The 15,449-nt window shown below is 43.5% G+C and overlaps 1 protein-coding gene across 4 annotated transcripts in view; it reads left to right on the top strand.

Moving 5' to 3' along the window:
* DPYD (dihydropyrimidine dehydrogenase) overlaps window positions 1-15,449 on the top strand; it is a 1,322,423-nt gene that overhangs the window by 1,287,632 nt on the left and 19,342 nt on the right. For all 4 annotated transcript variants that reach the window (XM_056528554.1, XM_056528555.1, XM_056528557.1 and 1 more), the window contains 2 exons: window positions 4,411-4,554; window positions 9,766-9,906. In XM_056528554.1, the coding sequence (XP_056384529.1) occupies window positions 4,411-4,554; window positions 9,766-9,906 (285 nt within the window). The remainder of the gene's footprint in view (window positions 1-4,410; window positions 4,555-9,765; window positions 9,907-15,449) is intronic.

The raw sequence follows: 15,449 nt of genomic DNA, 5'->3' as shown, positions 1-15,449 counted from the left end.
TATAAAATACAAAACTGTATAACACGAGTAGAAAAGAGAAAGAAACAAATGGAATAAGTCAGATATATAAAATGTAACGGCCTCGTGATAAATGTCATCAAAAGATCCATTGTATCCCGATATATCCCATAGTTATTATATCATTACACAATCAATTCTTACTGCTACCATTGTAATGAAATCCCATAATTAATATATCCCATTATGGCTTCTTTCACACGACCCTCATGTCCCGGCATTTTAATCGCCGTTTTCTGCTGAAAGAGGTCATGAAAAAATAGACAAAATGACTGAACATAACGGATGACCAATGTCTGTTATTTTACCGGGCATTCCGTCTAAATAATGGACATGTTCCATCCGTTATCACCCGTTATTTCACAATTATTGTCCGTTATTTTGTCTTTGTTATTTTATTTCCATGTCACTTCCTGGTTGTTATGCTCTTCTGAGCATGTGCAGTACAAATCACGGCTCATAACGGACGTTAAAATAACAGGCACTAACAGATGTCACGTGTGAACATCCGGCACCCATAGACTTCAATGTTAAAATTTAAATGTCCGTTATTCCCCCGTTATTTTTGATGGGACAAAAAGTAGTGTATGCACCGTCTTTTGTGCCATTGGTCATAACAGAATATAACTGGTGCTAAAGGATGATCAAAAATCCCATTGACATGAATAGGAAATTCTGCCGTTCAAGGGACTTTCAGACGGGAGTTTTTACAGGAGCATTATGGGAGTGTGAAAGGGGCCTAAAATGTACATAATCAATTCTTACTCCTCCAATTGTTATTATATCCCATTGTTGTTATATATATCATTATTACATCCCATTGTTATATCCAGGGCCATAGTCCAAGTAGAAAGAGAATAGGATGGCACTCGCAAGTAGGATGCAAAAACAGATGAAATGTATTCACTCACATAGGTCAGGCGGGTACAATGGTGTGGGAAGGAGCAGACAGAATGGAACTACGTCCGTTTCATGGCCTCCTGCCGCTTCTACTGGAACCAGTAGACGTGTGATGTCATCACGCTGGCCTACCGTGGATGGCGTCCCCGTGGCTCACACAGCGTGAATAGAACAGCGTGTGAGAAAGGCGAGGGAATGGTGGAGCGGGACAGCTGACAGCTCCCGCTCCACCATGCTATAGGACAGGAGGGGCTTCAGTCTCTGCCTCCCGTCCCGCTCCAGGCTCTCGCCCTGTCAGCCGGCCGGGCCAGCAGTGTATATAACAATGATATAATAAAAATGGGATATTATAACCAGGATGGGGGCAGGAGGATGGCCCGGCAGGACAAGCACCGGCTCTTCTCGGGGCCCCAAGCAATTGCTTGGTTTGCCTATCCTGTAGCGACGGGCCTGGTTATATCACATGATTATAATATCCCATTTTTATTATATCATTGTTATATACACAATCCATTCTTACTCCTCCTGTTGTTATATATCATATTGTTGTATCACATTGTTATAATATCATTGTTATATCCCATTCTTATTATATCATTGTTATTATATCATTGTTATATCCCATTCTTATTATATCATTGTTATATCACATTTTTATTATATCATTGTTATACAAACAATCCATTCTTACTCCTCCTGTTGTTATATATCATATTGTTGTATCACATTGTTATTATATCATTGTTATATCCCATTCTTACTATATCATTGTTATATCCCATTCTTACTATTTCATTGTTATATCCCATTCTTATTATATCATTGTTATTATATCATTGTTATATCCCATTCTTATTATATCATTGTTATATCACATTCTTATTATATCACTGTTATATACCATTCTTATTATATCATTGTTATATCACATTCTTATTATATCACTGTTATATACCATTGTTATTATATCATTGTTATATCACATTCTTATTATATCACATTCTTATTATATCATTGTTATATCACATTCTTATTATATCACTGTTATATACCATTCTTATTATATAATTGTTATATCCCATTCTTACTATATCACTGTTATATCATATTCTTATTATATCATTGTTATATCACATTCTTATTATATAATTGTTATATCACATTCTTATTATATCATTGTTATATCACATTCTTATTATATAATTGTTATATCACATTCTTATTATATAATTGTTATATACCATTCTTATTATATCATTGTTATATCCCATTCTTACTATTTCATTGTTATATCCCATTCTTATTATATCATTGTTATTATATCATTGTTATATCACATTCTTATTATATAATTGTTATATCACATTCTTATTATATCATTGTTATATCACATTCTTATTATATAATTGTTATATCACATTCTTATTATATAATTGTTATATACCATTCTTATTATATCATTGTTATATCCCATTCTTACTATTTCATTGTTATATCCCATTCTTATTATATCATTGTTATTATATCATTGTTATATCCCATTCTTATTATATCATTGTTATATCCCATTCTTATTATATCATTGTTATATCCCATTCTTACTATTTCATTGTTATATCCCATTCTTATTATATCATTGTTATTATATCATTGTTATATCCCATTCTTATTATATCATTGTTATATCACATTCTTATTATATAATTGTTATATCCCATTCTTATTATATCATTGTTATATCACATTCTTATTATATCACTGTTATATACCATTGTTATTATATCATTGTTATATCACATTCTTATTATATCACATTCTTATTATATCATTGTTATATCACATTCTTATTATATCACTGTTATATACCATTCTTATTATATAATTGTTATATCCCATTCTTACTATATAATTGTTATATCACATTCTTATTATATCATTGTTATATCACATTCTTATTATATAATTGTTATATCACATTCTTATTATATAATTGTTATATCACGTTCTTATTATATCACATTCTTATTATATAATTGTTATATCACATTCTTATTATATAATTGTTATATCACATTCTTATTATATCACTGTTATATCACATTCTTATTATATAATTGTTATATCACATTCTTATTATATCACTGTTATATCACATTCTTATTATATAATTGTTATATCACATTCTTATTATATCACTTTTACATCACATTCTTATTATATAATTGTTATATACCATTCTTATTATATCATTGTTATATCACATTCTTATTATATCATTGTTATATCACATTCTTATTATATCATTGTTATATCACATTCTTATTACATCATTGTTATATCACATTCTTATTATATCATTGTTATTATATCATTGTTATATCACATTCTTATTATATCATTGTTATATACACAATCCATTCTTACTCCTCCTGTTGTTATAATATCATTGTTATATCACATTCTTATTATATAATTGTTATATACCATTCTTATTATATCATTGTTATATCACATTCTTATTATATAATTGTTATATACCATTCTTATTATATCATTGTTATATCACATTCTTATTATATCACTGTTATATCATATTCTTATTATATCATTGTTATATCACATTCTTATTATATAATTGTTATATCCCATTCTTATTATATCACATTCTAATTATATCACATTCTTATTATATAATTGTTATATCACATTCTTATTATATCACTTTTACATCACATTCTTATTATATAATTGTTATATCACATTCTTATTATATCATTGTTATATACCATTCTTATTATATCATTGTTATATCACATTCTTATTATATCATTGTTATATCACATTCTTATTATATCATTGTTATATCACATTCTTATTATATCACTGTTATATCACATTCTTATTATATCACTGTTATATACACAATCAGCTCTTACTCCTCCCAGTCATTATATAATTGTTATATCCCATTCTTACTATATAATTGTTATATCCCATTCTTATTATATCATTGTTATATCACATTCTTATTATATCATTGTTATATCACATTCTTATTATATAATTGTTATATCCCATTCTTACTATATATTTGTTATATCACAATGTTATTATATCATTGTTATATCACATTCTTATTATATCACATTGTTATTATATCACTGTTATATCCCATTCTTATTATATCATTGTTATATCCCAGTTTTGAAACATCTGGAGGGCCATGGTCTAGAGACCACTGGTATCTCATTGACTGTAAGTTTACTTGAACTTGTGGCCTGAAAACATTCCCAGGTGATCACCTCTCCACATTATACAGTAAACCTGCTGCTGTTAGGACATGCTGGGAGTTGTAGTTTTCTGATAACAGGAGAGCCACAGGATAGAGACCATGTATCAATAGCAATAAAGTGACAATATAGCGATATCTAATTCCATAGGAAAACCATTAAACTCATCAGTTTATACATTTATTTTATATTTTTTAAATAGAACCTTCCGAGCTTTGGATCATTTTTAGAGCAACGAAAGAAGATCATGGCCGAGAACAAGATCAGGTCCCGTTCTGAAAATGCAAATACTTCTACGACAGAGAAGAAACATTTCTTCCCGAAGAAGCCCGTACCAGCAGTCAAGGTAAAAACAGACGTAACAAATAACTAAACTAAATCCTGACCTGTCACGTAGCACAAGAACCGACTAAATCCAGTAAGAGAAATGGACGGTAACAAGTTTTGACACTAGAATAATTTGGCTTGTGGCTCGAGGCGCCTGATGGAATATTCGGGGGCTGGCGACGCTTTGTATCTAATGTATCCACTTGCTAATTCGTTGGACGGCTCTGACACATTTTAATTATTGGGGCCCCCCGCTATTCCTTTCTGTCTTAAAAACATTTCAGATAAGTGAGTGACTGTAGTCAGAACGCGGCGCTGATTTATAAAGAATCGCAGATGTTCCGTTAAGGTATAATTAGTTTTGTAATATTCAGGGATGGCTGCGCGCTTTGTTCCTTCCTTTTGATTGTTAAATAACATTGTGTTAGTTATATCTCTCACACCACGATATGTGCAGCCAGTCGGAAACTTCTGAAACTATTACTTTTTGATGGAAAGTTTAAAGGAACAGTAACAGGCGCTAGGAAGGAACATCCAGGAGGACGCCATGTCTTACACCTGACGGGCGCTGATATTATTATTATACAGAGACTTGTATAGATGTCTAATGCTGGGAGTTGTAGTTTATCAACCAATACAGCAATGATTTTCATTCTGTGGTCCTCCAGATGTTGCAAATCTACAACTCCCAGCATACCCAGATTACCAACGGCTGGGAGTTTTGGCAACATTGCAGGAGTCTGGAGGGGGAGGACAGAGGAGTCTGGAGGAGGAGGACAGAGAAGTCTGGAGGAGGAGGACAGAGGAGTCTGGAGGAGGAGGACAGAGGAGTCTGGAGGAGGAGGACAGAGGAGTCTGGAGGAGGAGGACAGAGGAGTCTGGAGGAGGAGGACAGAGGAGTCTGGAGGAGGAGGACAGAGGGGTCTGGAGGAGGAGGACAGAGGAGTCTGGAGGAGGAGGACAGAGGAGTCTGGAGGAGGAGGACAGAGGAGTCTGGAGGAGGAGGACAGAGGAGTCTAGAGGAGGAGGACAGAGGAGTCTGAAGGAGGAGGACAGAGGAGTCTGGAGGGGGAGGACAGAGGAGTCTGGAGGAGGAGGACAGAGGAGTCTGGAGGAGGAGGACAGAGGGGTCTGGAGGAGGAGGACAGAGGAGTCTGGAGGAGGAGGACAGAGGAGTCTGGAGGAGGAGGACAGAGGAGTCTGGAGGAGGAGGACAGAGGGGTCTGGAGGAGGAGGACAGAGGAGTCTGGAGGAGGAGGACAGAGGAGTCTGGAGGAGGAGGACAGAGGAGTCTGGAGGAGGAGGACAGAGGAGTCTGAAGGAGGAGGACAGAGGAGTCTGGAGAAGGACAGAGGAGTCTGGAGGAGGAGAGGACAGAGGGGTCTGGAGGAGGAGGACAGAGGAGTCTGGAGGAGGAGGACAGAGGAGTCTGGAGGAGGAGGACAGAGGAGTCTGGAGAAGGACAGAGGGGTCTGGAGGAGGAGGACAGAGGGGTTTGGAGAAGGACAGAGGGGTTTGGAGGAGGAGAGGACAGAGGGGTCTGGAGAAGGACAGAGAGGTCTGGAGGAGGAGAGGACAGAGGGGTCTGGAGGAGGAGGAGGACAGAGGAGTCTGGAGGAGGAGGACAAAGGAGTCTGGAGGAGGAGGACAGAGGAGTCTGGAGGAGGAGGACAGAGGAGTCTGGAGGAGGAGGACAGAGGAGTCTGGAGGAGGAGGACAGAGGAGTCTGGAGGAGGACAGAGGAGTCTGGAGGAGGAGGACAGAGGGGTCTGGAGGAGGAGGAGGAGGACAGAGGGGTCTGGAGGAGGAGGACAGAGGGGTCTGGAGGAGGAGGACAGAGGAGTCTGGAGGAGGAGGACAGAGGAGTCTGGAGGAGGAGGACAGAGGAGTCTGGAGGAGGAGGACAGAGGAGTCTAGAGGAGGAGGACAGAGGAGTCTGAAGGAGGAGGACAGAGGAGTCTGGAGGGGGAGGACAGAGGAGTCTGGAGGAGGAGGACAGAGGAGTCTGGAGGAGGAGGACAGAGGGGTCTGGAGGAGGAGGACAGAGGAGTCTGGAGGAGGAGGACAGAGGAGTCTGGAGGAGGAGGACAGAGGAGTCTGGAGGAGGAGGACAGAGGAGTCTGGAGGAGGAGGACAGAGGAGTCTGAAGGAGGAGGACAGAGGAGTCTGGAGAAGGACAGAGGAGTCTGGAGGAGGAGAGGACAGAGGGGTCTGGAGGAGGAGGACAGAGGAGTCTGGAGGAGGAGGACAGAGGAGTCTGGAGGAGGAGAACAGAGGAGTCTGGAGAAGGACAGAGGGGTCTGGAGAAGGAGGACAGAGGGGTTTGGAGAAGGACAGAGGGGTTTGGAGGAGGAGAGGACAGAGGGGTCTGGAGAAGGACAGAGAGGTCTGGAGGAGGAGAGGACAGAGGGGTCTGGAGGAGGAGGAGGACAGAGGAGTCTGGAGGAGGAGGACAAAGGAGTCTGGAGGAGGAGGACAGAGGAGTCTGGAGGAGGAGGACAGAGGAGTCTGGAGGAGGAGGACAGAGGAGTCTGGAGGAGGAGGACAGAGGAGTCTGGAGGAGGAGGACAGAGGGGTCTGGAGGAGGAGGAGGACAGAGGGGTCTGGAGGAGGAGGACAGAGGGGTCTGGAGGAGGAGGACAGAGGAGTCTGGAGGAGGAGGACAGAGGAGTCTGGAGGAGGAGGACAGAGGAGTCTGGAGGAGGAGGACAGAGGAGTCTAGAGGAGGAGGACAGAGGAGTCTGAAGGAGGAGGACAGAGGAGTCTGGAGGGGGAGGACAGAGGAGTCTGGAGGAGGAGGACAGAGGAGTCTGGAGGAGGAGGACAGAGGGGTCTGGAGGAGGAGGACAGAGGAGTCTGGAGGAGGAGGACAGAGGAGTCTGGAGGAGGAGGACAGAGGAGTCTGGAGGAGGAGGACAGAGGAGTCTGGAGGAGGAGGACAGAGGAGTCTGAAGGAGGAGGACAGAGGAGTCTGGAGAAGGACAGAGGAGTCTGGAGGAGGAGAGGACAGAGGGGTCTGGAGGAGGAGGACAGAGGAGTCTGGAGGAGGAGGACAGAGGAGTCTGGAGGAGGAGAACAGAGGAGTCTGGAGAAGGACAGAGGGGTCTGGAGGAGGAGGACAGAGGGGTTTGGAGAAGGACAGAGGGGTTTGGAGGAGGAGAGGACAGAGGGGTCTGGAGAAGGACAGAGAGGTCTGGAGGAGGAGAGGACAGAGGGGTCTGGAGGAGGAGGAGGACAGAGGAGTCTGGAGGAGGAGGACAAAGGAGTCTGGAGGAGGAGGACAGAGGAGTCTGGAGGAGGAGGACAGAGGAGTCTGGAGGAGGAGAGGACAGAGGGGTCTGGAGGAGGAGGAGGACAGAGGAGTCTGGAGGAGGAGGAGGACAGAGGAGTCTGGAGGAGGAGGACAGAGGGGTCTGGAGAAGGACAGAGGGGTCTGGAGGAGGAGGAGGACAGAGGAGTCTGGAGTAGGAGGACAGAGGGGTCTGGAGGAGGAGGACAGAGATGTCTGGAGGAGGAGGACAGAGGAGTCTGGAGGAGGAGAACAGAGAAGTCTGGAGGAGAACAGAGGAGTCTGGAGGAGGAGGACAGAGGAGTCTGGAGGAGGAGGACAGAGGGGTCTGGAGGAGGAGGACAGAGGAGTCTGGAGGAGGAGGACAGAGGCATCTGAAGGAGGAGGACAGAGGGGTCTGGAGGAGGAGGACAGAGGAGTCTGGAGGAGGAGGACAGAGGAGTCTGGAGGAGGAGGACAGAGGAGTCTGGAGGAGGAGGATAGGGGAGTCTGGAGGAAGAGGATAGGGGAGTCTGGAGAAGGAGGACAGAGTAGTCTGGAGGAGGAGGACAGAGGAGTCTGGAGGAGGAGGATAGAGGAGTCTGGAGGAGGAGGACAGAGGAGTCTGGAGGAGGAGGACAGAGGAGTCTGGAGGAGGAGGACAGAGGAGTCTGGAGGAGGAGGACAGAGGAGTCTGGAGGAGGAGGACAGAGGAGTCTGGAGGAGGAGGACAGAGGAGTCTGGAGGAGGAGGACAGAGGAGTCTGGAGGAGGAGGATAGGGGAGTCTGGAGGAAGAGGAGGATAGGGGAGTCTGGAGAAGGAGGACAGAGGAGTCTGGAGGAGGAGGATAGGGGAGTCTGGAGGAGGAGGACAGAGGAGTCTGGAGGAGGAGGACAGAGGAGTCTGGAGGAGGAGGATAGGGGAGTCTGGAGGAGGAGGACAGAGGGGTCTGGAGAAGGAGGACAGAGGAGTCTGGAGGAGGAGGATAGGGGAGTCTGGAGGAGGAGGACAGAGGGGTCTGGAGAAGGAGGACAGAGGAGTCTGGAGAAGGAGGACAGAGGAGTCTGGAGGAGGAGGAGGAGGACAGAGGAGTCTGGAGGAGGAGGATAGAGGAGGAGGAGGAGGAGGACAGAGGAGTCTGGAGGAGGAGGACAGAGGAGTCTGGAGGAGGAGGACAGAGGAGTCAGGAGGAGGAGGACAGAGGAGTCTGGAGGAGGAGAGGACAGAGGAGTCTGGAGGAGGAGGACAGAGGAGTCTGGAGGAGGAGGACAGAGGAGTCTGGAGGAGTCTGGAGGAGGAGGACAGAGGAGTCTGGAGGAGGAGGAGGACAGAGGAGTCTGGAGGAGGAGGACAGAGGAGTCTGGAGGAGGAGGACAGAGGAGTCTGGAGGAGGAGGACAGAGGAGTCTGGAGGAGGAGGACAGAGGGGTCTGGAGGAGGAGAGGACAGAGGGGTCTGGAGGAGGAGGACAGAGGAGTCTGGAGGAGGAGGACAGAGGAGTCTGGAGGAGGAGGAGGACAGAGGAGTCTGGAGGAGGAGGACAGAGGAGTTTGTCATTGGTTCTTTCCCCTCCCCACATTGGGATTACACGCACGTTGCACGGTGTATGAGGGGATTGGGATAGACGTCTGGTGATGGATTCTTGTGCAGATGACTGGATTTCTAAGGTTTCCTCTGGTTACTTAATCCATTGTTTCCTATGACTGTAGATGTTATTGTCTCTGAATAGATCTGTTATTTTCCTCTTATGAGATGCCAGAGATCTGAGGCCTGTTCTGCCTCCCTGTATATTAGGTCTGTATTGTATCCTGGCATTGAAGCAGTTAAAGTTAGAGATCCTGTAAGTCGTCTCCCATGAAGCCACATGAGCGTCTTCCCATTTAATATGATTTTCTGTGTAGTTTAATTATCCTACAGAAGGAAGAAGAAATGGGTGTAATATGTATTCTGTCTCCTTCTCAGGATGTAATTGGCAGAGCATTGCGCTATATTGGATCATACGCTGAATTAAACATAAGAGAACAAGTCGTGGCTCTGATTGATGAAGAGATGTGTATTAACTGTGGCAAGTGCTACATGACCTGCAACGACTCCGGATATCAGGTAACGTTCCGCTATATGTGTGTGAGATAAGACAAGAAATAACAACAATGTAACAAACAATGACTCCAGATATCAGGTAACGTTCTGCTATATGTGTGTGAGATAATACAAGAAATAACAACAATGTAACAAACAATGACCCCGGATATCAGGTAACGTTCTGCTATATGTGTGTGAGATAACACAAGAAATAACAACAATGTAACAAACAATGACCCTGGATATCAGGTAACGTTCTGCTATATGTGTGTGAGATAAGACGAGAAATATAACAACAATGTAACAAACAACAACTCAGATATCAGGTAACGTTCTCTATATGTGTGTGAGATAAGACGAGAAATATAACAACAATGTAACAAACAACAACTCAGATATCAGGTAACGTTCCGCTATATGTGTGTGAGATAAGACGAGAAATATAACAACAATGTAACAAACAATGACTTCAGATATCAGGTAACGTTCCGCTATATGTGTATGAGATAAGACGAGAAATATAACAACAATGTAACAAACAACAACTCCGGATATCAGGTAACGTTCTCTATATGTGTGTGAGATAAGACGAGAAATATAACAACAATGTAACAAACAACCACTCCGGATATCAGGTAACGTTCCGCTATATGTGTGTGAGATAAGACGAGAAATATAACAACAATGTAACAAACAACGACTCCAGATATCAGGTAACGCTCCGCTATATGTGTGTGAGATAAGACGAGAAATAACAACAATGTAACAAACAATGACTCCAGATATCAGGTAACGTTCTGCTATATGTGTGTGAGATAACACAATAGATATAACAACATAACAAACAATGACCCTGGATATGAGGTAACGTTCCGCTATATGTGTGTGAGATAAGATGAGAAATAACAACAATGTAACAATCAACAACTCCGGATATCAGGTAACGTTCTGCTATATGTGTGTGAGATAAGACGAGAAATATAACAACAATGTAACAAGCAATGACCCCGGATATCAGGTAACGTTCCGCTATATGTGTGTGAGATAAGTCAAGAAATAACAACAATGTAACAATCAATGACTCCGGATATCAGGTAACGTTCTGCTATATGTGTGTGAGATAAGATGAGAAATATAACAACAATGTAACAAACAACAACTTCGGATATCAGGTAACGTTCTGCTATATGTGTGTGAGATAAGACGAGAAATATAACAACAATGTAACAAGCAATGACCCCGGATATCAGGTAACGTTCCGCTATATGTGTGTGAGATAAGTCAAGAAATAACAACAATGTAACAAACAACAACTCCGGATATCAGGTAACGTTCTGCTATATGTGTGTGAGATAAGACGAGAAATATAACAACAATGTAACAAACAACGACTCCAGATATCAGGTAACGCTCCGCTATATGTGTATGAGATAAGACGAGAAATATAACAACAATGTAACAAACAACGACTCCAGATATCAGGTAACGCTCCGCTATATGTGTATGAGATAAGACGAGAAATAACAACAATGTAACAAACAATGACTCCAGATATCAGGTAACGTTCTCTATATGTGTGTGAGATAAGACGAGAAATATAACAACAACATAACAAACAAAAACTCCGGATATCAGGTAACGCTCCGCTATATGTGTGTGAGATAAGACGAGAAATAACAACAATGTAACAAGCAATGACCCCGGATATCAGGTAACGTTCTGCTATATGTGTGTGAGATAAGACGAGAAATATAACAACAATGTAACAAACAACAACTCCGGATATCAGGTAACGTTCTCTATATGTGTGTGAGATAAGACGAGAAATATAACAACAATGTAACAAACAACAACTCCGGATATCAGGTAACGTTCTCTATATGTGTGTGAGATAAGACGAGAAATAACAAAAACGTAACAAACAATGACTCCAGATATCAGGTAACGTTCTCTATATGTGTGTGAGATAACACAATAGATATAACAACATAACAAACAATGACCCTGGATATCGGGTAACGTTCTGCTATATGTGTGTGAGATAACACAAGAAATAACAACAGAGGGGGGGCGTGGCTTGGCACGCTCACGGGTGGATGTGGCCGTTGAGCGCTCCTGCTTGGGCTGACGATCTATGGGCTAACCTTACCTGCTATGGGAGGCAGATGCCAAAACAAACGCCATCAACCGCCCTCTGAAACACCTAGGAACCCGGCTGCACACCTCCGAGCTCCTTGCCGTGAACCTCGCCGAGGCGGCCATGAGCGATCGTCCAGGGGCCTGTCCCACCCTCGCTCAAGTGACAGACTCGCCTCACAAACCATTACCTCTCCGGACCCGTTCCTGCCTTCCCCTGAGGTGGCGGTTAACACCCTTAAGAGTCATCCCGAGCTTCAAGCCTTGTTAGCACTATTACCGACTAAACTTGACCTGCAGTCCCTAGCGAAAGACATGAAATCTGCATGGCAAAAAGACCTGCACCCGTCAAGGCAGAAGTCAAACAGCTCCAGACCCCTGTGCTACAACTTGAAAACTTCCACTCCACCACCACTGCAAAACTGCAGTCTCTCCAGGACGCCACGAAGAAACTAACTCTACAATAAGCTGCGACTAGAGATCACATTGATATCCCTGGAATAAAATAACACTTTATTGATTCACTACTTTGGTGTGCTGCCGTTATACTTTAACTATCTAGAGATCACATTGATGATATGGACAACCGAAACCGCAGAAATAATATCCAAATAAAGGGACTGCCTGAATCGGTACAGCCTCAGGATCTACCTGAAACCCTTCAGAGGCTGTTTAACGAAATTGTTCAAAAAACCCCTGATAACAAAGTTGAACTCGACAGGGCACACCGAGCCCTAAAGGCGAAGAACCCAGATCCCAAGAAACCACATGATGTCATCTGCAGAGTTCACCACTTCCTGAAGAAGGATGAAATTATGAGACGCTCCTGTATGTAACGGGGCGGGGATATAACTTTACCCTGACCTATCACTATGCACACTCCGTTTGAGAGCTGCGCTGAAACCATTACTGACCAAGCTTCAAAATGCAAAAATCGTATACAGATGGGGCTTTCCATTCTCCTTGACGGACAGACACGGCCCTACCAAAGCGACCCTCAGGAACCCGGGAGATCTTCATCAATTCTTGACTACCTTCAAGCTCCCTCCGGTCGACCTGCCAGATTGGAACGCTTTATGCCTGGATGATGACCCACTCACCTCCAGTGTGAGTTCTTCTTCAGCACACACCGTGGACGTAACCTACCCCAGTCTATCCCTCTCCCTCAGAGGCAGAAGAGGAAGACCTGATCGACTTTTTGTAACTGTTGCTACTCCTCGCTCTGAAGACGACCACCCTGGAGGACTGCATTAAGTCCCCTGGTGTAGTATGCTTGTTCACTGTTTAGTCTACTAGTATTCTTTGGCCTTATGAGACTTCATCTGTTTACCTCTTGCCTCCCAGTTTTTATGCCCCTAAGGGCCTTGCGCCCGCTGAGTTAGTCATAGCCCTATTATTAAAGGCCACCACCACATTGGGTATTTTTAGTGGCCTCCCATAAGCTTTAATTAGGCCCAGACCCAGGCCTGTAGATCCACTTACTTGTACTAATGTTAGATGTTGGTGCGTTCCTCTGCTGGTGTGCCTTCTATGTTACCCCCAATAGGATTGCCACCAGGCTGGCCCTGGTGGTACTTGAGGCCCTTATGGCCACTTCTTATAGTACCTGTGTCTACGTGTCTATGCGTCGATTTTTCTGTCTTTATCGCTCTTCCTTAACTTTAACTTTACTTCCCTGTTCTAGGTCACAGAAGTCCTCTTCTCCTTGCCTCTACGTGGTGGGCGACCTGCGGACCCCTGGGTGCAGTGGTGAGTTGCCATCTGATCATCACACACAGCATGGCAGTAGACATTAAAATTGCTTCACTCAATGTGCAGGGTTTCAACACTCCTGAGAAGCGTGCACAAACGCTCTACTCCTTCCATAAACAAAGGACTCACATTCTTGCTTTGCAAGAAACACACTTTAAGGAGGGACACACCCCCACGTTCACCTCTTGATACTACCCAAAATGATACCATAGTACCAATCCAGAGACTAGATCTAAAGGTGTCTCTATAGCGTTCCACAGGTCTCTACTGGTCACAATAACTTCAACCCAATCTGATCCTAACGCCAGGTTCCTCTTTGTGAACTGCTCAGTAGCAGACCGTCGCCTTACAGTGGCCTCGATATACGCACCAAATCACTCCCAGGTCTCTTTTCTGATACACACATTAGATGCTCTTGTGGAGTTTGCAACTAGTGTTGTTCGCGAATATTCACAATGCGAGTTTTATTCGCGAATATCGCATATTCGCGAATTCATGAATATTCGCGAATATAGCACTACATATTCGTAATTATGAATATTCTTTTTATTTTTTTCCCAGTACACATCAGTGATCATCCCTCTCTGCTTCCAGCTTGTGTGGTGTAAAGAAGGCTCTAATACTACTGTGTGAGACTGGCGTGCGCATTTTCGTATATGCTAATTTTTTATGCAAATTTTCGTATATGCAAATTTTCGCATATGCAAAAATAAAACGTGAATATTACGAATATGCGAATTTTGCAAATATATGACGAATATTCGTCCATATATTTGCGAAATATCGCAAATTCGAATATGGCCTATGCCGCTCGACACTATTTTCAACGGGCGCCATCGTCCTTTGCGGTGACTTCAATATCTTCATGTTCCCAGCTTGTGACACCTCTACTGGCCACTCCACTATCTCACATAATAAACTGAAAGCCCTGCATCGCAAATTATACTCCCTACAATTGAGTGATATCTGGCGAGCCCTTAACCCCCAGGGCAATGATTACACCTTCTATTCCTATCCCAGACAATCATACAGTAGGATAGACTACATCTTCCTCCCACACCACCTTCTCCATGCAGTTTCATCCACATCCATAGGGTTGGTCAGACTCTCGGACCATGCCCCAGTATTCTGTTCCCTCTCTATCCCAGCTCTTACCAAACCTCATGCTACCTGGAGGCTTAATGAGTCGCTGTTGCTTGATGCACTATGTCTACAGGAACTAAGCAGACAATCTCCCAATTTCACCTTGACCATGCCTCTGACCCAACATCGCCAGCAATGAAATGGGACACCCTGAAGTGTGTACTCAGAGGTGTCTTGATGAGACATGGGTCCAGGTTGAAAAGGGCTGAAAAATTCTTCTCACTGACACAACTGCTACACACCCTTGAGACCAAACACAAACACTCGCAACAGGAACAGATCTATAGGGAAATGATACGAACCCGCCATGAACTCTTGGACCTCTTGAATGCCCAACATTGTTACTATAAACAAATCACAGGAAAAAACGATTATGAGTGGAGCAATAAGGCGGGCCGGCTGCTAGCTTCCGCTCTCAGAGACAAGAGGTCCTCTACGTTCATCCCGGAGATACGTACTACCCCTGCCTCCACATCCCACCTCACCCACGATATCCTCAATGCTTTTCATAAATATTACACTGACCTCTACAA

The sequence above is a fragment of the Hyla sarda genome, chromosome 6 (assembly GCF_029499605.1).
Source record: "Hyla sarda isolate aHylSar1 chromosome 6, aHylSar1.hap1, whole genome shotgun sequence".
NCBI classification, from domain to species: Eukaryota; Metazoa; Chordata; class Amphibia; order Anura; family Hylidae; genus Hyla; species Hyla sarda.
The sequence above is the reverse complement of the archived record's forward strand: the minus strand, read 5'-3'. Positions and strand labels throughout refer to the sequence as shown.